The 27,470-nt window shown below is 37.7% G+C and overlaps 1 protein-coding gene across 1 annotated transcript; it reads right to left on the bottom strand.

The window, feature by feature from the left end:
* Nucleotides 1-1,206: 1,206 nt before the first annotated feature.
* On the bottom strand, nt 1,207-8,961 carry LOC145997334 (galactoside alpha-(1,2)-fucosyltransferase 2-like). The gene is made up of 2 exons (XM_083134268.1): nt 8,749-8,961; nt 1,207-4,473 (listed from the first exon to the last, which is right to left on the bottom strand). The coding sequence occupies exon 2, from the start codon at nt 3,536-3,538 to the stop codon at nt 2,471-2,473; it is 1,068 nt and encodes a 355-aa protein (XP_082990394.1). The 5' UTR covers nt 3,539-4,473; nt 8,749-8,961; the 3' UTR covers nt 1,207-2,470.
* Nucleotides 8,962-27,470: the final 18,509 nt, after the last annotated feature.

Genomic DNA, 27,470 nt, shown 5'->3' with positions numbered 1-27,470 from the left:
GGTGCATACAGTGGAGTGAATTTTGTAAAGGGGGGGGGTATGCTTCCTCCTCAGGAACCAGTCCTATATTTTGCCTCATTTCCTACCCTAAAAATATTTTGTAGGAAAGGTTGAAACCAACTGGTACAAGTTTTTTGAAGTATGTGTGCAGGGGAAGAGATTCAATGAGTGTTATCCCCCAGCTAAAAATACCATTGCCACTGTGTTGAATCATAGAAGAATTACCAGAGCAATCTCCAAGGCTTGAGTTGAATCTAACAGTTTTCATTTCAAGCGCTGCCTGGCACACCACTTCAAACTGTCTAAAAATGTTCATGCACTTCAGTGTCCACATAATGTTAATTGGTGTCTGATATGATAAGAAGAAATTACGCAAACCATGAATATACTCAGGGGTTTATCCAGAATTGTCTATCTAGGGGGTGCAAGGGTAAATTTTGAGTCAAAATTACCATAAATTAGGCCTTTGAGGAAAATTTTTGGGAGGTTGCTGAGGAAATTTAGGGGGGGGGGTTGTTGGTGGGGTGTGGATAAATCACAGAGTATAATAAATGATATACCCATTACTTTTGATATGGGATGAGACGTACAATGACGGAATATTTACATAGGGTTCATACATTTCAAGTTGCACAAATTCTGAAACTGAAGTTCCAAAGATGTGGTTAAAAAAGAAATTCTGAGTTATATGAAGAAAAATATATCCTACATTACACATTTACATGTATTGCTATCCACAACAACTAGCCTAACTTCATTTTTCCCTCTTAAATTTTTAGATAAATATCTCATATGCATATACCCTGTTCAAGACTAGGAAGACTCCTACAAAATCCTAAATTTTACAGGTCTTTATTTCTAGTGTGAAATTAGTAAAGAGTTCATGGAAGAAGTATAGATTTTTACAATTATTTGTCCTATAATAATAATAATGATTCTTTGACGTTCTATCTCTGGCACTAAATAATAATCTAGTCTCATGTACTTACAGTCTGATCATAGTATCAGAAGTGCTAAAACAGTTGAAGAATGTACATAATAGAAATTTTGTAGCATGTATGTGCAGTGCTCAAAGTGGGGGGTAGGATGATTCACATAAGCATTCCCCCTCCCCAAACTTGACCTAAAGTCCGACTGGCCAAAGATAAGACTTGAGGAAACCCAGACTTTCAGTCTCCAGTTCAAGGGGGGGAAAACGGTGTCGCTACACACCTGATTTCTGTCCAGTTGTACACAACGTCCTGTCAACATGTCCCCTTCGCTCGAAATTTAAGGGAGAGGCAGGGAATCAGAGATCCTTTCACTTGCTACATGGCGGCAACTATTAGAGGTTGCCTTGCTTGGCCTTGTTGAGGGTCCGACCTGTTTCAAAAACGACTCGAAACAAAAAATTTGGCAACGCAGAATACCATGAGAATTTTCCCTCACCACAGGTTCAGCGGTTCATGTGACCCTCCCTGGCTTTCGACAGAAAAGACAAAAATAGAATTTCCAAGTCCATTCTTTGACCGGAACCACTTTAGAAATTCCCACTACAAGCACTGCATCTTTAGCTTCATGAAAAAAATCATACAGCTTTACGTTAAGTGCAAACGTACATAAAGATATATATATACATAAAATTAACAACAAATAACTCATGAATGCAAGTAAAATCAAATCTAATGTTTATCATAAATTCTTATTTCAATTCCATTATACCATTAGGACATGAGAAGCATATTTCTCATTAGCTACACATCCATCTTTTTTGTTATCTTATTGCAACTGCTCTTCTATACATACAAATTTTAAATATGTTTGTGGTACAATGACAAGCAAAGGTATGTTGTTAAGTAAGCATAGCAAATTAATTTGTCTGATCTTCATTGATTGTACAATCAAAATTCAAATAAATTAAACTGACCTGGAAAATGTGAACTAGTTTCACTTTTAACCTCAAATTTTGGAACTGCAAAATACACAGACAATGCAGCATAATTATGATCAGACTAATCTGGCCTGAAAAAAAATAATTCAACATGCCAACACTTTGGCAATCACAAGCATTACTAGAATTTCTATTATAAGAAGCAATCGATGCAGACAATTGTTGCAATGTAATTTCTTGCAGTAAAAATATAAGAAATAAGCTTGAACCTTGAATAAAATCTCTACCGTTTTCATTTTCTAGTAGGTTCTAGGATAGAACTAACAAGGATAACAACAAAAATCCCTTCTATTACATATCTTTACTTTCCAAGGCACATCAACAGAATGTGGCATCAGATCATTTTAATGTCAAATGTTTGCTTATTGATGGGAAACCGTATAGTATATTCAATAATGTTTCAAAAATACCTCCACGATAATTTTTTTAAGCTTCTTATCTGGATGGACTGTTATTCGATATTGTTAATAAAATTATAGGTACACCCAAACTCTGTCATGTACACTATTAGAAGTATATGAAGTACTGAAACAATGTATTTTATGTCACCCTGTCATGTTTTAGTGATTGATTCAAGGGGAATATGTGCCAATTTGGCAGCAATTCAGCTAGCCTCACCGTTGCATGATTTGATACATTGTACACCACAGTTTCACCACCTGCCAACAGAGCACCCCACATGCCAAAAGTCCCATAGTCAATTATAGAATGGTTGCACAGGGACATGATAGCCAAATCTTCACCAGCGTGAAGAGCACTGCCCTGACCAACAACAAACACATTGTCCCGCATATGCTGCAATGTTTCCCGGCACCACTGCGGGTCATCACTCACGACCAGGAAAAGCACATTTTCATACTTTTTTTGAAAGTGTTCCATCGCCTTGTGGAAGTAAGCAACATCTGCAAGCAGCATATGGTTCTTCCGCCATAGATAGGCTTTGTAATCCATCCGCCTTACATGAACGCCTACGAAAGTGTTATTCTTCCTTCCCCTTGTCACGGACCTAAGAATCTGTTGGGTTCTGTTGACAAGAGCTTGCCTGAACGAAAATTCCCTTCTGATATGGCCCAACCACTTCAAAACAAGTTCGGGAATTAACACAAATCTCGGAAGAAGAATACTCCCATTCACAAACGTCGCTTTGTCGTACGACATGTGCTGCCAATCAACAAGGCAATCTGAAATATGTGTAAGCGTGGGAACGGTGAGACCTGAAAAGAGCTGTTCCAACTCTGTGTATATGCAAAACGGGACGTATGGTTTCAAACCAGAAGCCTTAGCAACGGCATACACTGAAGCATACTCCCACATCTGGTTCCCTAGGCGACCTCCTTGCTTTGCCGTTACGATACCATTCGGCACACACTCGTGCTCTTCGTAAGCCTGGCCTCTTGGAGCAACAGATGAGACGCAGAAAAATCTCTCGTAGTCTCTAACATGTTTCATCATTTTCATTGCTGGATTTTGTAAGTATAATGGAAACAGAAATTTGTGTACAAATAATATCACAGTGACTGCAAAAATTACAGCAGGCACAAGTAAATTCTGCATAGGCCTCATTATTACATATAAGCTGGCAAATGTATGCACTACACAAGTGATCATTTTCCACAAATCAAACACAAGTGTTAAGAAAATGTGCAATATATCACGTATGAAGAAGCAAATCAACGTTACTTCTAAGTCTGCATTAGTGTAAATTTCCACCTACTCAATTGACAAATGCATACACAAGAATATGCAGATTTATGTATATCAACGTGCAAAAGTCATAAAACATCCTTTAGTCAGTGCACAGTGTTTTGTATAATATTTCAGCATTACCTTATTGCTACATGCTTATTTGTTTTTGTTTCTTTTTGCTTTTAAGGAAGCAAAAATTGAATAATGTAATTTATTAATCAGAAACATAACTATCTCTTCAATCGACAAACATTGTAATTTTCAATAATTATTAATGGAGATCCAAAACTGTACGATAAACAGGACAAGATATGTGTACTATTTTAGTGTGCATGCACACTAACATAATGCATATTATTAAAGTGTATATACAAATAACTATTAAATTCATTTACAACTGGAGCAATGAAGTACTACTTGCTCTAAGTAGCATAATTATTAATTTGAAATTCCTGTTTAGAATTTGTTTACATACACTGCTAGGTAAACATTATATTCCAACTGCACACTAAATTGTATAACTAACAGGATCAAATATTATTACAACAATTCAACTTGAATCAGTATAGATTTCAAAAAAACATTTTGTCAATCTATTTAATTATTTCAGGGAAGCTTAATTGACTTTTCACTAACTTCATGTAATCCAGACAATAGATACTATTTGAGGCATTTGAAACTAGCCTCTAACAAAAGCTTACACAGAATGCTTTAAATCCTTACTCTGAGGCATCATCTTGGGAATAACATCAACATTGTTAAAACATTTTAGTAGATGTAAGAAATGACTTTGAGATGCATTATTGCAGAGTCGTTACACTCAGTTCTTGCAATCTTCAGTTTTGTAGCATTGCAAACTAGAAAAATAGAAGGGATACATACATTCGATATAAGGCTTTAAGGAATAAAACTATGTTAAAATTCTAAGTGAATCAAAACTACAACATCGAACACACATGCAGTGAGTTTATCAAACTGATTGTTGAGTTATAATGCTGCTTTCTGTTCTGTAATTTATTTTTAACCCTCCATAACTGAGTGCCGCCTTTTATAAAATGTTGATATATTTTCATTACCTGTGCAATAATGGCCAGGAAAGCACTAGGTAACCTATCTACACTATTCCCACGAAAACATAAGAGGCGTTCGCGCCTTTTTTCTGGCATTCTTTCAGTTCCTTACATGACTCTGAAGTAACAGGTCCCCCTTTGGCGGCACTCAGTACGTAGTATATTATTTTTGTGAGTGAAGTGTGTAGTGCAAAACCTGTGAAAAACTCAACATATGGCATCGAAAAAGAAGTGTATTTTCAATAAGACCTGCAGAAGGAATATTTTTACATTAAGAAAACAATTTCTCATTCAGACTTCCAATTCTAAAGGACTGCTTGGTTGGAATGCAGTGCATATAACCATTCGTCCAGTTTTCCTTCAGGAAAATATGAAAAATGTCCCGTTATGTTGTTTTAAAAAATCTGGTCACCTTATCTTGGGCACACATCCTTCAAACTAATTTTGAACATTTACATCTGCCAATCGATATTGATCAGTCTTGTCAATTGAATCATAAATTATACATAAAAATTACAAGGCGCTGTGCTTTGAGTCTGACTGTGGGATGGCATGGGTCCGAGTCTGCCTGGGTTTTTGGCCTGTGCATAGGGCCAGTGGCAACCCATCATTGTGAGGAAATTGGGGAGTTACGAGTGAGTAGCGTACTCCGGTTTGGGAAATCTCCTCACAGCTGTGGGTTTGACGTGCTGTCCCCCTTACATTACCCCATTACTGGTTGAAGATCTCCACACCTCTAGGTAGGATTGTGGGAGGAAGATGGCCAAGGCCCTTCTAGGACTGTCGAGCTACGGATTATTATTATTATTATATATTCGAGTGAGAATGGTACATGGCGCCGATAACACAGTCATTTAAAATTCTAAAAATTGCAAAACTATAAAACCACAACAAATTAATGCCTACTTAGACTATGTTCTTGATATGTTGTATCGTATAAGCTATTTTATTTCGTAGAAGGCTCAAGTTCCTTTTCTTTTATTGCGATTTCATCACGCTACGAATGTAATTTTGGTAAAAATTTAATATCCGTCGGACACCTATAACTTCTTAGTTTTGTCAATTTTTGACATTCGTACTTACCTATCTGCTTCATGGAACATTCCTTAAGGTGTATTAACGTTTTTTTGATCAAAGCAATTGCAATTTTTCACATTACAAGTACTTCTTTCTCGTAGTCTTTTCACTTGCCTGAGACACAATATGGCACGTACACCTTCCTACATAATCGTGCGTCGTGCTTGTGTTTTGTCGATTTTCATTCGTTATGCAGTGTTTCAACCTTCGGAACCCAAGAAATACCCGTGAACAAAGCTCATCTGATCCAATTTCTTTTAAAAAAAAATTTTCGCATTGTTTTACGAAGCAAATTGTAATGTTTCGTGGCTCTATCCATGAATGGTTTTTAAGGCTATCTGTCCCGGAATCGGTGGGAAATTGAAAGTAAAAAATTCTTTTAATTTGAAATTCTTGAGTCCAAATTTCCCACAGATTCCAGGCTCCGCCCCTGGGGTAACTGACCTACCACCCCCTACCGCTACATGGCCCCGCCTCCACTCCGGCATTCTCTATAGTCCCTGTTAAAGGCATGTTAGAAATTGGCTGGAGTCACCTGCCAACAAATGAGCCCCAAACTTGTAAATTTGAAAAAATCTGTTTCCAGGATACGGAAAATTTACCTGAATTTCACCACGCATCCACGACACGTCATATTAGGCATATACCCACAGCCCATTCCTTCTAACGAGTAGCTTACATTCACTGCCACATTTTGGACATTCCTTTCCTCTCTTCACGATCCCGTGTTCAATTAAATTAAAAAATCCACTAGATCTTCCACACCCAGTACAAATTTCACCAAGCATCCACGACACTTCATGTTTCTAACTTTCGTTGCAAACACAGACAGTTTGAAACACTGGATACCCAATGAACATGAACAAAACACCATCACGTTAATACTTCGATCTAATGAAAACGGATATCTTCATTTTTACACAAAGAAACTACTTACCGAAATCAGTTTCAATAGCATTATCGAAGTTCGTCAATGTATTTTCTTTCATCGTGTAATCTCTTTTAGCGCAAATTCATATTTGGTACCAGTTAGATATGCCGGAAACACATTTAACTCATATATTTTCAAATAAAATTCATTTCTACTTACGTCACATGCATAGCGGAACATTTTTCAACTTGGGATCACTTTTTTTTCAATGAAAAAAGCGTTATTTTTAACATTATAAGTATTTATTGGTCGTTGCTAATTGGCGGCCAAATTTAGACTCACGTTGTCTATCATCAGCTGATATGCAGTGTTTCCAAACTTATGAACAGATAAATGCTGATAAAAATATTCACAAAAGGTTTTTAAGTGAAAATTGATCCACAAACCATTCAAGGAAGGTTAGGATAGGCAAACAGAAAATTTTATTGAAAAAAAAAACGCTCACACGTCATCTTGTAAAACTACCTCGTGGTTGTTACACTAACACTTATTAACCGAAAAATGATTGTTTTTAATCCACAAACCATTCACAGAAGGTTAGGTTAGGCAAACAAAAAAATTAAATTGGAAAAAAAAAATTCCGCTCACAAGTCATCTTGTAAAACTACCGCGTGGTTGCTACACTGACAGGGGGTTACGAAATTGAATGCACGGAACATATGTTTCACGTAGTCGACAGTAATGGTGGCACGAGCTATCGTGCAATCGGAGATATATGAATGTCGAAAAATACCTTATTTACAGGCCGAATAACTTGCACAATTCGAAAAAACCCTTTTCCCAGCTTCAGAAAGTCCACAAGAACTAAATTCCGTAAGTACTTTCTCGTCTTGGTACTACTTTACTATACCTGAGACACCTGGGAATCATTTCTTTCGCACTTTTTTACATTGCTAACGTACTATTCTGCATTCCGGAACACTTATTTAGGTTAAATAATTGAATTTGTTAGGAAAGTAATGTATATTTCTTACATTTACGAGTACTTACTGTTCTTGTTTATTTCCACACACAACATGGCGATAGCTTACCGTTGATCGTTCCTTGAGCCAGAAAAACCATTGACGTTAGCCCAAAAATTCACGATAGCCCCACAAACCATAACTGGGACGAGGTATGCCTACTAGGTTAGGTTAGGCCTGTTAGGTTTGGTTCCATTAGCACTCCTTTCGTTCAATTTAGCATATACGGACAATACGAGATCGTATTGTGCTCTCATGCAGGAAGCAAATGGCGGCAGCAGCAATTGCGCGTCGGAAATAGATTTTCGTATAAAACCACATGCATTCGCATTAAAATGAATCAAAATTACATTCCCGAACATCAACAACGCTACAGAAAATGATTTGCGTAAGTACTTTCTCCTGTAAATTTGAAGAAATCTGTCTCAGGTATAGTAAAGTGTTACCCTCGTCTTTTCTCCTGTAAATTTCAAGAAATGTGTTTCCGGTATATCTAATCGTTACCCATATTTCTTTCCAGAAAAATGATTTTTTAACTATGGTTGCCTAACCTAACTTTGCCGTGAATGGTTTTTGGGGATATCCGCTATTATTTTCGTGAAAAAAGCATAATTCCACCCTAAAGAATATACCGCAATGCAGAATACGTAAGTAGGAATGTTAAAAAGGACGAAATAAATTAGTTATAGGTGTTTTCACGAGATCGAAGTGGTACCCACAATCACGACGCGTGATGATGTACGAAGGTGTACGCGCCAAAGACTATTCTCCGTCGGAGAATTAATTTTCAACAAACAACATGAATTTACCCTATCATACATTCCCACATCACACAAAACACCTTCCCGATGTTAGACAATGCTACAGGAACTTGTAAATAAATTATTTTCGAAATCCAAACCGTGCTTATTACTGTAAGGAAGGTTCAAATTTTGTGACAAATGATTGCCAAAATTCTACCTAGTCTTCCTGCTAGGAGAATTTGAAAAATATCATAAAACAATCGGAACCGTTACCTCGTACAATAACATAGCATCACAAAATGTAAATAAAAATATATTGGCCTTAGAATTAGAAATAAAAATACTTTACCTTGCATACCGGTCACTTGTTTTCCTTAATCCTTATCGTCTGCTTCACGTTCTGTGTGTACGACTTTTCGCACAAAGACATTCCACAAGGACGTCCTGTTATGAATCACGTGACAATAAAAATCTAACAGCATCAAATATACCTCTTTACATTAATCATTATTACAATTACAATTTCTTCCAGTTCTAATGTATATGTGTGCGAGCACGACAGTTTTGTTTGTTGTTTTCGCAGAACCAAAGGTGTGTGAAAAGTGAATCTGTTTGTATGGAGCAGTGTTGCCAAACCAAACGAGTTGAAATATCACACTTCAGTCTATCTGAAAAATCACTTTAATGAAGTCGAAAATGGGTACTACACACACTGCACTACATAAATGTGAAGTTTATGAGTATCGGGCTGGACTAGCCCTTGACTTTATAAAAATTGTATAAGTGATGTGTGTGTGTGGAATTAATGAAAAGTGCCTGTGGCTATACATGGATATTGTGTGCAGTGGCGCAGGAACGGGAGAGGGTTTACAGGGGTACATTGTACCCCCTCAAATTTTTGAAGGGGTACTGTACCCCATAAATCCAGTTGTACCCTGTACCCCCCATTTAGATAAATTGACACGCAAGGCGGTACTGTTAAAAGAACCAATTTTCGATTCGCTCAATAAAAAAAGTGTATATTGTTTATAACTTATAAGCATTATCTTCCTTACCACAAAAATTCAAACCATTGTAAACTTATTTTACTGCATTTGCTTGCTACTAGTTAGTTCATTGACCTATGTTCTTGGAAACTTCTTTAAGGAGATGAAAATTGTTTAAAATGTGTGTGGAACGATGGAATCAGATAATATTTACTCTCAGGAAATCACGCTGCAGACACGCCTCTTTTGCGTAAGGGGGTACACTTTTCTAAAGAAGTGGTAGCGTCGATTCGAAGATAAGATACAAATCTTCATCAAAAGAGTATATGACTGGCCTCCTTTCTTTTGATTATTTCAAATGGAATTTTCCGAAATGAAATACTCAAACGAGACGAGACACGACAGATCAACTTGGCGGGTACAATGTACTCCTGTACCCAGTAGCGTACGCAGGATTTTATCAAGGGGGGGTTATTTCTAAAACTTTCTCCAAATTTACATTGCCATTGTTCTTTATACTTTAATTAAATAATAATACTCGTAATTAATTAATAATACTTATAATTAATTAATTAGCTGAATTACTAATAATAATCCTACTAATACCACTACTACTATTAAGTAGTCGAGATCTACATAAATATAGTATTTATGAAAGCAATAGGACGAAATTACTTTCTAGTCATTCGATTTTTATGAAATTCTGGGAGCATTTCTTTGTATCTTTGTTACGAAATAATTGTGTGGTCAACGAGGTGAGACATTTTAAGTGTGAAGAAAATCCATAAAAACAAGAAAATATATTAAAATAAATTGAAATATTCAAGGTATGGAACTCATCCAAGGAGCTGCGATGGTCGGGTTGGTAGAGCTTCTGACAACCACGCGAGAGATCCGGGTTCGATTCCTAGAATACGTTGGAATTTTCCCGCTTCTTCCCCGCATAAATGTTCCCGATCATTCACATCTGGATTGTCTCGCTGTTCTTACTAACAAAACATTTTGCAATATTAAGCATATTGTCGTTTGAATAATTGAAGGTGAGACATTTTAAAGAGAGACATTCAAACGTGCTGCGGTAAACAATGGGAAGGCGGACTGGTGACTTGATTCTTCTCCGGCTAGCAATTGTCTATACATTAGCCGCTTACAACGAACCAAGAACTTTCTTTAGTTAATTCTCATTGTTCACACACAAAAAAATACATGTTCATTGAACACTGGCGTACGTAGAGGGATGGCTGATGGAGTTACAGCCGGTACCGAAATTTTGAGAAAATCAAAGTTTTCAAATAAAAATCCGTTAAGAACTTTAAAAAATCAAAATGTGTAAATGCGAAACTTAATTTAAAGTGAGTCCCGATTACCATTTTTTATCTTTGAATACAATTTTAATAGATTGAAAAGCTAAAAAAAATACGAAATATTTTATTATGCGTCCTGCCCTCCAAAACGAAACCATGTGCTTTCCATATTTACTATTCCAGCCCGAAAAATAAAATCCTGTGTACGCCAGTGTATTGAACATTGTTGCAAGTGAGATACAAAACAACTTTTCTCTCTTTTAAATCATAGTTGTTCATATTTTACTTTCAAGAATTCGTGTTAATTTTCAAGCCATTCACTCTGAAAGACGAGTGTGTTTGGAATGCTGTGCTTTTCTCCGTGCTGCATGGAAATAATAATTCAAATTATTATTATTATTATTATTATTATTAGTAGTAGTAGTAATAATAGTAATAGTATTGTCCCAGATCTTTTTCTGTGATAAATTAGCCATTTAATTTTTTTCCCCACAGCATTTTTCATAATATTTCACAAGCTCAAGGGGGGGGTTTAAACCCCGTAACCCCCCCCTTGCGTACGCCACTGCCTGTACCTCACCCATAATTTGCATAACTTTGTTAGAGGGTGTTCGGAAAACAATACTTAAACCTATATATTAAGAGATTTTTTTTGGAAATAAAGATGGTACTAAGACTGCTTCCTCTCATAATTTGAGACGAGACTGAAATAAATATCTACAAAATCAAAGGGAGACGATACTTGGTGTCCGAGACGATCTCGTTCGAAACTCTGGTATCACATTTGAATAAATTGCTTAAAATAAATTTAAACTACTACGTGTCTTATCCAGACGTACCAAGCGTATACCTTATTGATATTTCAAATACGTCGTATATTTTGTTTATTGTAATTGCAAAGTTAATCCATTGGTGACAATTGCGAACCTGTGCTACTTGATTTCATCTATTCAGGAAAAAAAAATCCATATTTCGAGAGTTCGAGGCGTCGAAATAAGATGTAAAGCAGAAAATCGTTATTAAGAAAAGTTTTTGCTTTAATGACACGTGGTACGTTGTGAAACTTTGAGTGGTGACACAATGTACGTATTGCTTATACTAAACATTTCGTTGGTCAGACGAGAATCTCACCTTGTCTCTCGCCCACATGCACAGTACTTTGGGTTCCACTTTAAACTATTAGCCTACATGAAGTGAATATAGAATAAGCTTTAATAACTTCTGAGTAGAAACCGAAACGAAAATAAACACAAACAAGAACCTCACTCACCACACAGGAGACGAGATGAGGCTGTGACAATTCTCGACTCGTTGCATCACGATATCATTCCTAGGTGAAATGAAATGCTTCCTAGACATTAAAATGGTGCAATTTGTAATTTTATCAAATGGGGAACTTATTTTTACCTATGTATTAGCATGGTATTATGTATACTTAGAATTAGATATTAATATTATTGCTTAAAATCTAATTTTGATATCGAATGAAACACAAACACTACGCCATTTTAGGTTAAACCCTAAAGTCAAACTGTAAGAAAATTACATCAGTCAGACGAATGCACGAGATAAATTAGACTTACTGCTTCTATGGCTTTCCATATGGCTTGTCAAGGGCACTGTGATATTTAGACTTGATCCAATTTCTTGCAAATTTTTCTGCATGAAAGCAATGTATTGGGGTCTAAGGAAAGGAGAAGTACGAACTTCTAATGATTTCTCTAATCTCGCATTGAGCTGTAGAAATTGGTAGATTTTGGATTGGATTCACAAGGTCTTTGAGTGAGGTGGGAATGTTTGATTGATTTGGTTTATTTTACTTTGCATTTCTGCCACTTTTTGTTAATCGCGAATATGAGGATGAGTGATCATGTGATGAAATTGATGGACACTCTCAAATAACACCCATGCCCAGGCCGGGATTCGAACCCGGGACCTCTGGCGTCATAAAGCGCTATGCTTACCACTCCGCCACGGAGGTGGGAATGTGTTTTGGATTTTCTTTGTATGCGAAAATCTTTAAATGTGACACGCACATGATTTTGCTTACATGAAAGTTCACCTATTCACATAATCGAGGAATTGACATGTGTATCTACATTCAATACCACTATATACGAAAATATACCTTGGTGGCTCTTCATATTGTCCACGAACGATTGAAAAGAAGAAAATACTTTCGAGCGTATGGTTTTCCTTGCTTGCTCTGAGATCTGAAGGATTTCGGTCTTGTACATGTAAACATAGTACTTTCAGTGCTTGAAGAGTGTCATTAGGCACAGATAATAATATATTTCAAGTATATGCTTTTGTCAAATGTTTTACAAATATTCCAAAGTTAGACCTCTTACGAGTTGATCGGGAACCATCTCAACTGATCAGTATTTTATTTTATTTTTATTTTTAACACAACACCCTATAGATGTCTGAGAAAATAATGAATGCGTGTCTTCTAAAAGGCATTGGATGTGGTGTACCATAAATTGTTTAAAGATATTCTTATATATATATATATAAGGGACTTTAAAATTAAAATGAACTGAACTGAAGTGGAAACTTATGACTATGATACATATAATAATATGGTTTCCATATCCAGTAGGTGGGAGATGATAATTCCTGGTTGGGATGGCTCAAGATAGAGGAGGGGGAATCCTCATCCCCTTTAATCTCACCCTGCGTTTAAATAAATAGATGTATCTTTATTCGCAATTTTCACATTTCGAACTCCTGATTTTCCGTTCCGTTAAATTTAAAATGAGCACAAAACAAGGTCCAGAGCTTTACATGTTTTGCAATTGTTATCTGGTCTTAAAATCTGTTTTTAAAATAACGATAAATTCTAAGTAAATCAAATAAATAAAAATTATTTATGCAAATTTTGCATTAAAAATAGGAAAATCGTGTGGGCTGTTCTAAAATAGAATATTTCCAATGCCTTTACATTATACCTAGGTATAGGTAGGTACCTGTGAAGTGTGTGTGTGTGTGTGTATACATGCATATGGGAGGCTGAATTTTGTACCCCCCAAATGAAAAACGTTCCTGCGCCACTGCAGTGGCTTGCCCAGGATTTTCGAAAGGGAGGGGTTATGTATACTTTTTCTTGGTAGTCAGCCCTCATTTTGTCATATTTTCCTATCTTTGACGTTCTTTCTTTTAGGAATACTGGGCGAAAGGGGATGTTATAACCCCCATCAACCCTTCCCTAACCCCTTTGGGCACGCCACTGCTTGTGTGTGCAACTGTTTCAACACAAGTAATGTTTTGGTCCGTGCGGGGCTTCCGAGATATTTGTATACGAAGTATACGCATCCAGTGTTTCTTTCAGGCACCCCCGGAGGAAATCTACTCCCCCCCCCCTTCCACGGACAAAATTGTACATCAAAACCAAAGTATAAAACTTTCCTGTTTTCTTTGCATCGGACCGCATTACTTTGTGTGGCGAATAGTCTTGCCTTTGTAAATAACAACGCCAACACTTGTCCAATCTTACAGAAGAAGCAGAATAAAACTGACAACCGCACTAGCCTTACGCTTTTGGTAGATGAAAGTGTCTCCTTGATGAATGAAACGGAGATAAATATAATGTTCAGAGTTGTTGAGGATAAGGTCCCCGTGGAAAAGTTTTTGTCAATAGTCAAAAATCCTAATGGAAGGGCAGAAACTATTGCAAATACTATTGACGAAGAGCTTGCTGCTCTTGATTTAACATACGATGGCTGGGAAGCTTTTGGAAAAGTCTCACAAAGAGATTCTGTATATGCAATATAGAGCGCACATTTTGTTCCTTGCAGCGGCTCCCTGCAGGAATAAAAACCAAAAGGTAAAAAAAAAAAAATCATGTTTTAAAAGACATTTACAAGCTGTTTAGCAAGTCACCTAGAAAGGAAAATATTTTGCACGATATTCAGGCAATAATCAATGACCCAGTTTTCAAGATTCCAGAATGTATTAAGTCACACGCCCTCTCGAACAAATTTTCTGAAAGCATCTCGGAGGCCCTGGTCGAGAGATTTCTTTTTAGACAAACAGCTATGACACATCTAGGGAATTATCCAATCAGTGGCGAGGATTTTGTTTCTGTCGTCTGCACCTGCTGCCCATTCCAGCTTAGCTCTGTCCAAGGAAAGCTCTGTCGCCTACCATTCAACTTATGCTAGCTGGTTCTGGTGAAGAGTTTGTTCTAACTTTTGCAAGTGATATCGGTATGGCAACAAACCATAGGCGTGCGCACGTGGGTGCGAGAGGAAGCAGTTGCCCCCCATAATACTCTTATTTAGAAATTTTGTGTAAAGGAATCTAATCACCGTAGTCAAATAATATTATGTTCTGAAAAAAAAAAGTATTTTCAAGTCGTCGAAACTTACAAGCAGCTACGGAAGGGACGCATTATTTCCTACGTAATTGAACTACCCAACTTCATTCTCTAGCATTTTTCTTCTCTTGTTATTAACACTCCCACATACTTTATCCGTTACTTGTGTTACCTCTAAGTGTTTGCAGAAAAAATTGCCCATACATTGGAAGTCAATAGTGGCAATTGGATGCTGAAACTGGGGATGGCAGGCGCCTGTAGTCACAATTTTATTTTGGGGTGGATCATCCCTTTTCAGCGGCCGACATCTAAAAGCGAAAAAGTGGCGGTTAAAAGACCTGAATATGGATTTCTCAGTACATTGCAACTAATTGTACAGTAGGGTAAATGAGAATTACCGTGCAAATTGTCCATAGCCATGTTTGTGCACTTTATTTGAACAACAAGAACTTCAAGAGTTAAAAGAAAACTCAAAACAAGCTGTTGACAACTTCTGCACTAGCATACAAAAAAAATTTAAAAAATCAAATGAGTGTTGGGTCCACCACATGTTGCCAAACGTACTGTAAAGGGAGGAAGAGTTATCTCGGTCAACACCAGAAATCAGCGGGTTCAACTGCACACGTGGTTCTGCATGTTGAAGTTTCTGGAAGGACCACCCACAGGCCGGAATGCAGGCGGACACACAGTCATATAAAGGCAACTGGTAAAAACAGAAGTACGCTTGGCAACGTTCTTCGGGAGAGCGATGTGATTCCTTCAGCTTTTACTTCGCAACTAAGTTTGGTGACACCCATCGGACCACACGCCCCCGAAAATGATTGGAGGACAGGACGTGCCAGAAACAGCCATCATGGTCAACCGCCAGTTGGAGTTGCTTTCAGTATAGATGGCGGCCCTTGGATGGCCCTTCCGAAATCAAATTCTGGCTCACAGCCTGACCACCAGGGATCGAACCTTGAACCATTCGATTGATTGATTGATGGAACTGGTGTTTTAAGTTCACTTTATGCATAGTAAGGCTAATGGGGCTGGACCTACAGTTTAAAGTGGAATCCGAACCACTATGTGCCTTGTTGAACCTGCCGAACCAAAGACGAGAGCGTAATCATTTGAGCGTGTGGGAATTTTTGTTTTATCAGTGCCATCATATATTAAGTTTTCCACACACACAAATAAGATTAATTTAAAAAATTAGACGTCTGTATGAAATTTCTTATTGTCATCATTCATCAAGTGAACAATCAGATGGCATAGACGACTCGGGCCCACCTTATAGAATCGTGCTTAACGCGGTCGTCTTGAACTAAGAGATACCGGATTCAATTCCGCTATAAACTGTATACATGAGATGACTAGCTTGAACTCATTACGCACACATTTCATATTTGCACTCTTGTCAATACTCGTAAACCTGGTTCCACCACTTTATATCTAAAACCACGGAAAAGGGTTTTTATCTACTTCTCAATTTTCTTCCAGCAAATTTACAAATCTAAAGACTAATAACATTGTTCTTGGTGTATCAGCCATTAAGTTAATGAGTTCATTCCGCATTTAGTTTCCCGAATAATGGCTGTGGATTTCGCGAGTCTATATCCGTAGACTGTTGGGGGCTACAGAAGAAAATGTTGTCCCTTTCCAATTTATTGATTGATTAAGTTGGTGTTTTAAGTTCACTTTATACACGGGAAGGCTAATCGGCACTGGTCTTACAGTATAAAGTGGGATCCGAATCACTATGAGCATCCACCGGGCATAGAACCCGGAACCCCTTGATTACAAGGGTACGATGCTACCATGCGCCATCGAGGAGGTCTTTGCTCCTTTCCAAGACTGTGTGTGTGTGTGTGTGTGTGTGTGTGTGTGTGTGTGTGTGTGTGTGTGTGTGTGTGTGTGTGTGTGTGTGTGTGTGTGTGTGTGTATACAGTATAGGCCTATATTTTGTTAATTTATAATAGTTTGATAGAAGAAATCTTACGTTTGAGCCCCCCGAAACTGATCAACCTAGCTACGTCCCTTAGTAGTACATAGGAGCGTGTTGTCATTGCTGGTATGGAAGAGACGTTTAAAATACGCGATATTTTTAAATATTGCGAATTCGATGTGAATTCCAGGAACATAACGAAGGCGAAGCTGTGATGACCGCGAAGCATTTAATTATGATAGCCAAAAATAACACGGAAAACGCAGACGAAACTAATACATATGCAATGTATACTCATCAAAACAGTGCTGTTTCATCTGCACCTCGGTTGTAACTGGGGCTCTCAGAAATTATTTGAAAATAAAGTCTGTATTACATAGCTTGGGCAGGAGAAAAATGTAAACATGCCGGGTTTAATTATAACAACTACAACTACAATTTCATTGAGGCTATCTTCAGTCTTCACTGAAAATTGACTTACTGAATGAAACAGCAACTTTAGCATATCAATTTCCTTTTTCTGACATACCATTATGATTACAGACATTAATTAATTCTCCAACTCTTTTCATCTTCGCACTTAATCGACTTGCACCTGTTCCAAATTACATACGTACATACTATATTGTTTTCGAAGAAAAAATGTTATATTTATAAAGAACAATTTAAAACTTACTTTCATGGTAATAAAATCATCTTTCGGAAAATAAAGTGAACAGACTTGTGCGTTCTTCGTAATTTCCTTGCCGGATTTCAGTTATGCCAATCTTGTCAATCAGTTCTGTTTTCCTTGATTTATTTACAAATTTCATTTTGTTGATTCCACGGGGTGGAAAACACATGCAAGCTTTTCACTTGTTCTAACCCACAAAATGATTTAGAGGAAAAAACTAAACAGTAGACGTTACTTTTTCGCATGTTCCCCATGCTTTGAACGGCTTGAACACAGCGAAGCGCAGCGAAGTGTCCTACTTGGAGTGGTTCCTGAAAATCTCACCAGATGGTATATCGGATAATTTTAATCGCAAATAGGCATGCAGACGAAAACACGACAAACGAATGCTGCGGCACCAAGCGTTATTTCCCTGAAGCTAGTTTTCTGGCTTGCTATTGGTCGAAACTCTATATGGCATAGCTGTTTGTAAAAAAATTATCGCTTCCCGCACACCCTGGAAAACTAGCTTCCTGGGTGTTCGAGAAGTGATTAATTGATAATAGCAGGTTCCCAATCGAAAGAATAGTAAGTTTGAAATGAATGATACGATTCGTTCGTTGTAAAGACGACAGATTTTCTTGTAAAAAAAAAGATCCCTTGATAAATTATCACATTTGATCCCCGTGTATACAGGAGGGCTTCCACGATGACATATTAGCAACGCTGTCTGTAATCAAGAGGTACCTGTTTCGATACCCGGTGGGTTAGGATTCCAAACTGTAGGTTCAGTCTGAATTAACCTTTTCAGTACATAAAGTGGGCTTAAAATAACAAACTACGTTAAAAAAAATTCTTCCGGACTTATAAAGCCTTTACGTGAACGAGGTGTGTTAAAGTTATTAACAACATGCTGTAGAATAACTATGGATTTAAGTGCCTTAACTTTATGAAATGTGAATAAAATACATTAAGAAAACAGTTGTGGTGGATGTTCACTCATCTGTTGGATCAAATAGAAATAGTAATGATTTGGAATAAAATTTGTTTATTTTTATTAGTTATTATTTCATAACAATAACACTGCACAACAAATTTGAACACATTTTCTGTCCTTTAGATGAAATCATGTGATTCGGACTAAACACAGGATACAGAATTGAAGTGTGGAAGTATGCTTCTATCACGCATCATTTTTATTGGACAGCCACCTGATGCATGTGTGAAAGGCATATTACAATACACTGTACAGAAAGAAAGCACAGTAACAATACCTACAAACATGATGTTGTGGAGAATTTACGCTTGTAGCGGTCTTCCTGATGACAGACCAACAATAGTCAGCAAGCAAGCTGCGACGCCAAGGGTCCCGGGTTCGAATCCCGGTCGGGCTTGGTTGTCTGTGAATGTCCATTCATCAATTTCATCATTTCATCACTCATCCCCATCTTCGCAAATTAGCCAAGAGGCACAAAACGCGAAGTAAAATAAACTAAATCAAATAAAAAAATTAAAAAAATAAAATAGTCAGCAAGCATACTGCCGTTCCAACCACTTTTCAAACACAGCAATGTTCTGGTGGAACCTTTCCCCAAGTTCATCACTGACTGCTCCTAGGTTTTTCAGGAAAAATCCCACATGTGAGTCCAGGAAGTGTAATTTGAAGTACATGTGGCATCCCATGATATGGAATCAGTGCACCATGTCACGAACAGTGATTCATATTTGTGTGCTTTGACATTACCCAGGAAACTAACACACCAACTTGAATGCCTGCCATGCTGCATTTGCTGGGTCAGAATGTGTATAATCAAACGACTCTAATCTATGTGCCAACAATCACACCTTCCTTAACCTTTGCCTCACTAAAGTGTGGGAATTTCGTCCAGAGGTACCTGAAAGCTTGGCCTTCTCGGCCTAGTGCTTTGACGAGGATTCTCATCAAACCAAGCTTGATGTGTAATGGGGCAGAAATACATTCTGATTGATTGATTATATTAAAATAACTTCTCTCTCGTTGCCGCATCTCACATTTTGGGGCTTTTCAATTAGATCTCGTGATATGTTCTTGATGCCTGTAGTTGCGGCCAGTGTTTACGGACATAATGATTATCTCTGTCCCGACTGTCCCACTCACAAATGAAGCAACAGTATTTCCTGTAACATTCTTGCATACACCATATCCTGTCATATAATTTGGAGCATTCATTCTTTGTAACACAGGAGAAACACACTTTCGGCTATTGTACCTTACGTTTCTTATGTAACTTTCAAATTTTGTATTTTTGGCTAAATTATACGTGATTCACGGAAACAAATTGCAGATTCGTTTTTGTCATGCACAAATACATTACAATCACACATTTTCATCTAAAGGACAAATTTCGTGTTGTGCAGTGTAATCATAAGCACGATAATAATAATAATTATTATCGTGCTTTCACGATAACAACAATAACAACAATAATTATAATTATTGTTGTTATTATTTCTACTATTCGTTTTATCAACGGCCGGTATGAATTGACTAATATAAACATGGTATGTTGATTTTTCTGTTATATTATATATTATATACATAAGAAAGTACGTAAAAAGATGTGTGTATACTTGATGTTTCCATGATTCATTCTTGCATGACTTCGGGAGCTTCTGCTTCATTGTCATTGGTTGGAGTCTGTCAGTAGTACGTAGAACACATTCTGTTATAGTGATTTTACACAGTGATGGCATCAGATAAATTAAGTGGGGAGGCGGAGAGAGGGGAGGGAGCTATTTTCTGTGTGGCAGTCACTTTTAGTAGGCTCGTATATACCAAAATGCTGACCAAGGCAGAATTTATTGCAAAATAACACACTATATACATGACGTTTCAACGTGAGACTTAGTCTCTGAACCAAATTATAATGAAACAAAACTTTTATATCATTATAATTAAGAAAATATACATTATTTCATTATAATTTGGTTCAGAGTCTAAGGAAGACTACAAGGTTGAAACGTCACGCTTATATTCTGTCATTTTACAATAAATTCCGCATTGGTCAGCATTTTAATGTTTTATTAAACATGGGAGAAAGGCTTAACAACATTACCTAAATATCATATAACAATGCGTATTTGTGCTAAAAGGGCACTTACATATGTAGTTTTCTTGTTTTTCGGGAGGACAGTGTGTGTGTGTGGGGGGGGGGGTTGGTGGTCGCCCGGAGGGGCAGCGGCGGCGCCACGATTAATCATCCAGGGGTGTTGAGGGGGTTCTATGTTGAAAATATAGAAAAAATGATACATGCGTGCATATTTTATCTACTAAATCAAATATTAATCAACTTTTAGGAAACATCTATGATAATACACCAATGAAACTTAACAATACTAGCGACCTGCTTCCATTTTGCTTATTTTAGCACAACAACAACATGTTTAGAAATTTGAAAGGGACAGCTTGTTCAAGAGAATCCAATGACATACATAGACGACCGGTCTCACTTCAGTACCTAACATTCTGTGCTTATGTGACGACATGACGCTGTACGAGATCATGTTTTCGATTGAACATAGGTTTTGAAAAAGGAGTGCTAAAGGGGATGCGGAAGAAAATTAAGGGGTGTGTAAGCAACCCTTCGCACCCTCTGGCGCCGCCCCTGCGGAGGGAGTACTCGCCTCTTACCTCCCCTCTGGTGCAGTCATTGTTTCATACTTGATTAACATCGTCATTAATTGTAACAATAAGTAAACTTATTTTATTTTATGTGTGTGTGTGTGTGTGTGGGTGGGTGGAGGAGTGATGTCGGTAGTGTATCTTGGTTGTGAATTGCAATGTGAGCCTTGCATTTATTAGTACTGGTGCATTGTTAATTAGCCACGCAAAGAAACAAAGGCTAGAAACCGACATGGAGAAGACTCTAGACAACGAACGAAAAACCAGATCCGTGTTGGAGATCTTTTATGAAACCCCCTCTGTTCATCGAAACCGTTCGTCCCCATCAATTATTGAGAACAAAAGAACATCTGGAACATTTTCCCCTTGCACAGTTCTCCCGCTCCCCTTCCCCTTAGCAACGAGCAGCATCCGATTCCATATCTGGACCCATCCCGGGCGTTCGATATCGTGACTGACGCATGCCCGATGTAGCTTAACCCGTGTTGAAATGAAGGAGCGAACGGACAACGTTTCCTGAGTGACGACGAGAAGAATTCCTTCAATAATCGCGAAAGACAACAAATCTCGTGTCCTTAATGTGCTAGATCTGCTGGAAAATGTCGGGAAATCTACTCGAAGATTTCCAACTTGTGAATTTTAGCATCTCTTCGTTGCTATGGCAACTGACGGTCACCATTTTCTCCCGCGTCTGGGGTCGGCGAGAATGTTTCGTACAGGTGTGAAGGCTACAGGATTTTGCATGCTGAGAATGTGTTGCACACTGCGCGAGTCTGTTGTGTTTTCATCAAGTTGTTTCATCGAACAAGAAAACCTAAAAGTTTAAAACACTAGCTGAGACACCCAATCAGGTCAATCGACTTTGAAAAATATGGTTACATAGAGGTAAGTTTTTGTTTTTGCACCTGCCTATCTGGACCCCAACCTGTTTCCAGCGCTGTTCCCTGGATTATAACCATTTTTAGTCTAGCGTTGCACATTTCTTCCGCAAAGTTAACTACGTGACTAGCGGTTATTACAAAGTAGTGAATAACGAGACAAATGCGAATATTCATTCTTTAGCTGAAAATCGAACCCAGGACAGTTGACCTTTAAGGTCTGGCCTCAGGCTTCTGAATTCCATTCACTAGAATTCTAGTCATTTCATCATATGCAACATATCCTTTCAAACGGTCTCATTGTTACTTATTTTGATCAATGTTTGATTAAACAAAATGTAGATTGAGAAAGAACTTCCGAATTTTTCCTTTTTTCCCCCACATTTAGATTGTTATAAGTATTTTGGCCTATCTAACAGAAATCAATTCGATTTAGCCATTACAAAAACAAGTTGTAGTATTTAAGGTATATTTTATTAATAGCCAGAGTCCATTTTTATTTTATAAAAATGCAATTTCGTATCGTTGGCGCCTCGGATAATTTTTTCAAGGGGGAGGGGGAATCAAAATCAAAAAGTTGTGCTCGTAAGTTGGATATGATGATGTCATGTTAACGTGACAGAAGAAAGAAATGTCTTAATGAGAGATAAAATAAAACAAGCGATAGAGTGTGAAAGGAAGAGAGATAAAAGTAGCGAGAAACAGAGAGAGGGAGGAAAGATGAGAGAAATAAAGTAATGAGAGAAAGATAGAAAGAGAAAGATAGAAAGAGAAGTAAAACAAGGGGGAAAGGAAGCAAGATAAAGAAGGAGGCATATTAAAATTATTCAGAGAAGAAGAAAGAAGGAAGGTACATATTATAGAAGACAGAGGGGGAGTAAAGGAAGCGGAAAGGAAAACGTAGAAAAAAGAAATGATCACGAAGACAAAAAGTAAACACGAATAAAGATATACTAACACGGAGAAAAGAAGTAGAAAGAAACACATACGGGAAAATAAGAACAGAATAACATACAAATAAAAGACAGGAGTGAAGAATAAGTAGACAACATTTTCTTATTCCATCCTTGTTAACTTACAGTTCTCGGATTTCAATTTATTTCATTAAAATTTTCCATGTCCGTAGTATAATTATAATTTTAACTATAAAAATGTAGTCTGTTTAAAAAATCCAGAGAAGGGAAGATTCCCTGCTTCCCACCCGTTTCTAGGCGAACAATGATTTTGACATCCGTGATAAGGCGCCAAACTTTCATGGGAACGTCCAGGGTTCGATACCTGGTTCCAGAGAACCGTAAGCCAACCCTGTCTCACTATGGTACAGTATCTGTAGAATGTAGTATAGTTGTTCAGCCATAAGATAACAAAAATACTTTTATCGGTTTTAGGAGAAATGAATGAATCATGTCGTAGCTGCAACGAAAGTTGAGTTTGTTATCAAATACAGATATAAAAGGAATAATATTTACTATATCTGTAATTCATTCTGCGTCAATGCTGTAGTAGATAAGTATAGAGGGCATAGGCACCGACTCCATGGGGCTTGGGGAGGGGCTCGAGTCCCCCCTATATTAACGATGGGGGGGGGCAGAGCCCCCCAAATAATTTTGCTTAAGAGGATCTAATGTATTATTTTGCTTCTCTTGTAAAGTTTACTCTGAATTGTGCCATATGAACTTAACTTTAAATACACATTTGAACTGTTCAAGACCATCAACTTTGGGGGGCTATGACCAGAGACAGCAAAATACATGACTTATTACTAGGGAGACAAATTTATGGTAAATAAAAACTGAGGAGAGCGGTAAATAAAATGTTAGATCAGCGGTATATACCAGCGGTGGAAAAAAAATGCACACACTTTTTCATCATGAGAGGAAACAACATACAAAAGAGCTATACATTGATAAACTACTTCATTTTTATATACTGTACACATACACAAGTACTTAGCTGTCCAACCAAAAAGAAAACATCAACACAAGATCACTTCATTTCTAAATTGCATATTCGGGTGAAGAAAGGAATGCAGCTTGACAGGGAGTGAAGTTTTCGAACTGAGATTATGTGCATGGGAAATCCCAATTTGCAGCGTCTTCCTGATGTGATCGAAGATAAAACGTTCTTCAGCTGCAAGTGGTAGGAAACTTTAGGCAAACGTTTCGTTACAAATCAACAGTTTGCGAGCACAACCTCGATTGCCGGTTTTTGCGTGTTTTTTATTTAATTTGATGATATTTCAAGGTTATTTCGCGAAAAAGCGTTCATTTCGTGGAAAAGCACACATTTCGCATTACTTCGCGAATAAAACTCATCCATATTTCATCATTGGGGGAGTAGTTACGTGCAGAATGTTCAAAATTGCATCTTCTTTTCCCATTTCGCGATTTCGCGCATCGCGAAAATTCAATGTCCCTACTTATTACTATATACTAAGTATGTAATTATGAGTATTGTTAAAATTTTTACTAAAAAGAGTTTCAAAAGACGATGTGCATGAACTAGGGAAGTGGATGGGACGTTCGGGCTACAAATGTCTCTCACATGACATTCAGAACGAGATCATTGATATATTAGGGAGATCTGTTTTGCGCTCCGTGGTAGCAGATATTAAAAGTCGGGAATATTTTGCTATTGGAGTCTTTTAATTCGAACTTGGATGATTTGAATTATTCGATAATTCGAACAGAGGTTTATTCCCCTTGAAATTCCTATTGAAACTAATGTTAAAATATGTAATTCGAATTTTCGAACCTTTATGTGGATATGTCCCGGGTTCGAATCACGGCCTGGGCATGGGTGTTTTTTGTGAGTGTCCCTTCATCAATTTCATCATATCATCACTCATCCTCATCTTTGCGATTAGCCAAAAAGTGTCAGAGAAGAGAAGTAAAATAAACGAAATCAATCGATCAAATTAGTATTTCAATAATTCGAAAGCAACTATGCAGAGATTGCCGTAGGGTTTGATTTGGTTTATTTTACTTCGCTTTTCTTCCACTTTTGGCTAATCGCGAAGATTAGGAGGAGTGATGATATGATGAGATTCATGAAGGGACACTCATTAATAACACACATGCCCGGGTCGGGATTAGAACCCAGGACATCTGTCGTCGTAACGCGCTGTGCTAAACACTGCGCCACGTTGCTGCTCGGCAAAACCTATATATATCTTGGCTTTCATCTTTGTCTCTACCCACTGGCGTACGCAGGAAAAGTTTTATCTTTTTCTGGGGGGAGGGGGAACTGGAATTGTAAAGGTGCATAGTACATAGCTGCTTTTTAGGGGGACGGCATAACCAATAACGTATTTGGTATACTTAGAACTTTCCTTTGTCAAAAATGGCAATAGGGGTAATTTTGCGCATCCCACTGGGTTTTTCCGAGTTTTCACTGCTTTTATTTGAAAATGTTGATTTTCTCAAATTTCGGCATAGGTTGTAGCCCCATAAGACGCGCATGCTAATTTTTTATACGTTGTAAAGGTCTTGATCCAGTATAATGTGACGATTGCAAATAGTGCTGACGCATCCAAAATTTTAATTTCAATCAATCAATAACATGCTTTCAAGAAACATCGGTAAATTCAAACAGAATTCATGGCTAGTAACCAAACCAACAAGTGTAATATGTCAAATCAAAGGTAAGTGTTTATACTACAAGTTTTGTTTGGAACATTTTTTTCTCAGATGCCTAGATTATTCATAAATTAATGATGAACATAAAATTAATAGTAAAAAATACATTTTTGTTTACTAATCTGTGATTAACTACTTAACGGTTGCTCCTATCGAGAAAGAAGATAACATTAAATATAGAACGCATCTCAAGCTTTCATTTGAAAAAAAAAAAATGAACATTGAAATCGGACCATTAGTTCCAGAGATATGATCGTTTTTTCAAATGTCAACATCCGCCATCTTCGATTGGCCGCCAATTCTATTAGCTACCACTTTGAAATGGCAATCACGTTTTTTTTTTTTGTATCTTTACATACCCACATAACTGTGGCATAAAGGAAAATTAGTACACCCAAATTATGCCGAATTCTTGATTTTGGCCACTTGGCCCATAGACTATATAGCTATCTCTTCCCGACTTTTCTTCAGTCCCAGATTACCAAATTCATACTTCTAGCGATAGGTTCATGTGCAGGTCAAGTATGCTGACAGGGACGTCGTTAAGGGGGGGACACTGGCCCCGGTAAACGGCCACGTGGCCCCGGGAAACTATTCTGTATTTGCTGGAAATTTTACTTTGATGACAAATATTGCAAAATAATTCTTCAGTAAATTTTGTTTGCAGCTTGAAACACTTCTTCAATTTTCAGTAGCACGAATCCAAGCAAGGCATTTCTTTCATTTTCCCTCTTTCTTGCTTGTTGAACACAAACAGATGTATTGGCAGTGGATGCAGTTAATGGTTTTGTGGTCCGCCCCGGTCAGGGAACTCTGAGACCTATTGAAAATGCACTTTTCCTCCCTGCTGCACACCAGATCCAGGATCCCCCCAAAAACCCGCACTTTCTCTTCATCTAGCCCTGCACTGGCTCCATGGGCGCTGAAAGGACGACACAAACAGGAAGATTACGGGTGGTTAGAACTTTCTGCGCTAATTATTTTATGGTTCAGAAAAGATATTCCCATGCGTTTCAAATTCCAAGGACAGAATTCTATTGTGTGTCCCTTTTCGGCGCGGGAATGAATGACATAGCGGTTCTTCTCACATGCACTCAACTCTCCTGCTAATGACCTGCCCTGCAAAGGAGGGGAAAGGCCACTTTCTGAAAATTCTGAGAAACATCGAAGCGGTCGGTTCATCTGTTGATTTGGTGGACAGTTGATATCTGTCAGATAGTTTGAAGTAGGATTTGTGGTCCGAGCGGTGGTACACTTCTGTAAACGCGAGAAGATAGCATCAAGAAGTGCTTGTGATCTCGTTTTCCTACATCGCGAGTAAAATGTTGAATGACAAGCTGCCACATTGTCTTCCTCTGGAAACAATGGATCAGGATCGACTGATCGACCAAATATCCAACATATTGGCATTCTAAAAGAGAGTCTGATTACCACACAAGATCCTGAGTTCGATTCCCAGGGTGGTTGATCTCATATATAATGAAGAATAAACCACGTTTCAATTAAGGAAGGAAACTAAGTATGAAGCAATTGTTTTTACAGCCGTCTGCATGTTCTATAAGTACAGTTACAAAATTTGGATATATTTCTGACTTTCTGCGATTTTTCTTCATTTAGCCTCCACCTGCAAATGCGGAGGCTGCTGCTGCTTAGGTGGCTAGTTTGGCTAGACATACAAATATAATTAATCCCTAGTCATACAGCGAA

Source organism: Lepisma saccharinum, chromosome 1 (genome assembly GCF_977018435.1).
Source record: "Lepisma saccharinum chromosome 1, izLepSacc3.1, whole genome shotgun sequence".
Taxonomy (NCBI): Eukaryota; Metazoa; Arthropoda; class Insecta; order Zygentoma; family Lepismatidae; genus Lepisma; species Lepisma saccharinum.
This window is presented reverse-complemented; position numbering and strand designations above follow the sequence as displayed.

Excerpts from the sequence above, each read along its gene's own strand:
- LOC145997334 (XM_083134268.1), bottom strand. The coding sequence starts at position 3,538 with ATGATCACTTGTGTAGTGCATACATTTGCCAGCTTATATGTAATAATG.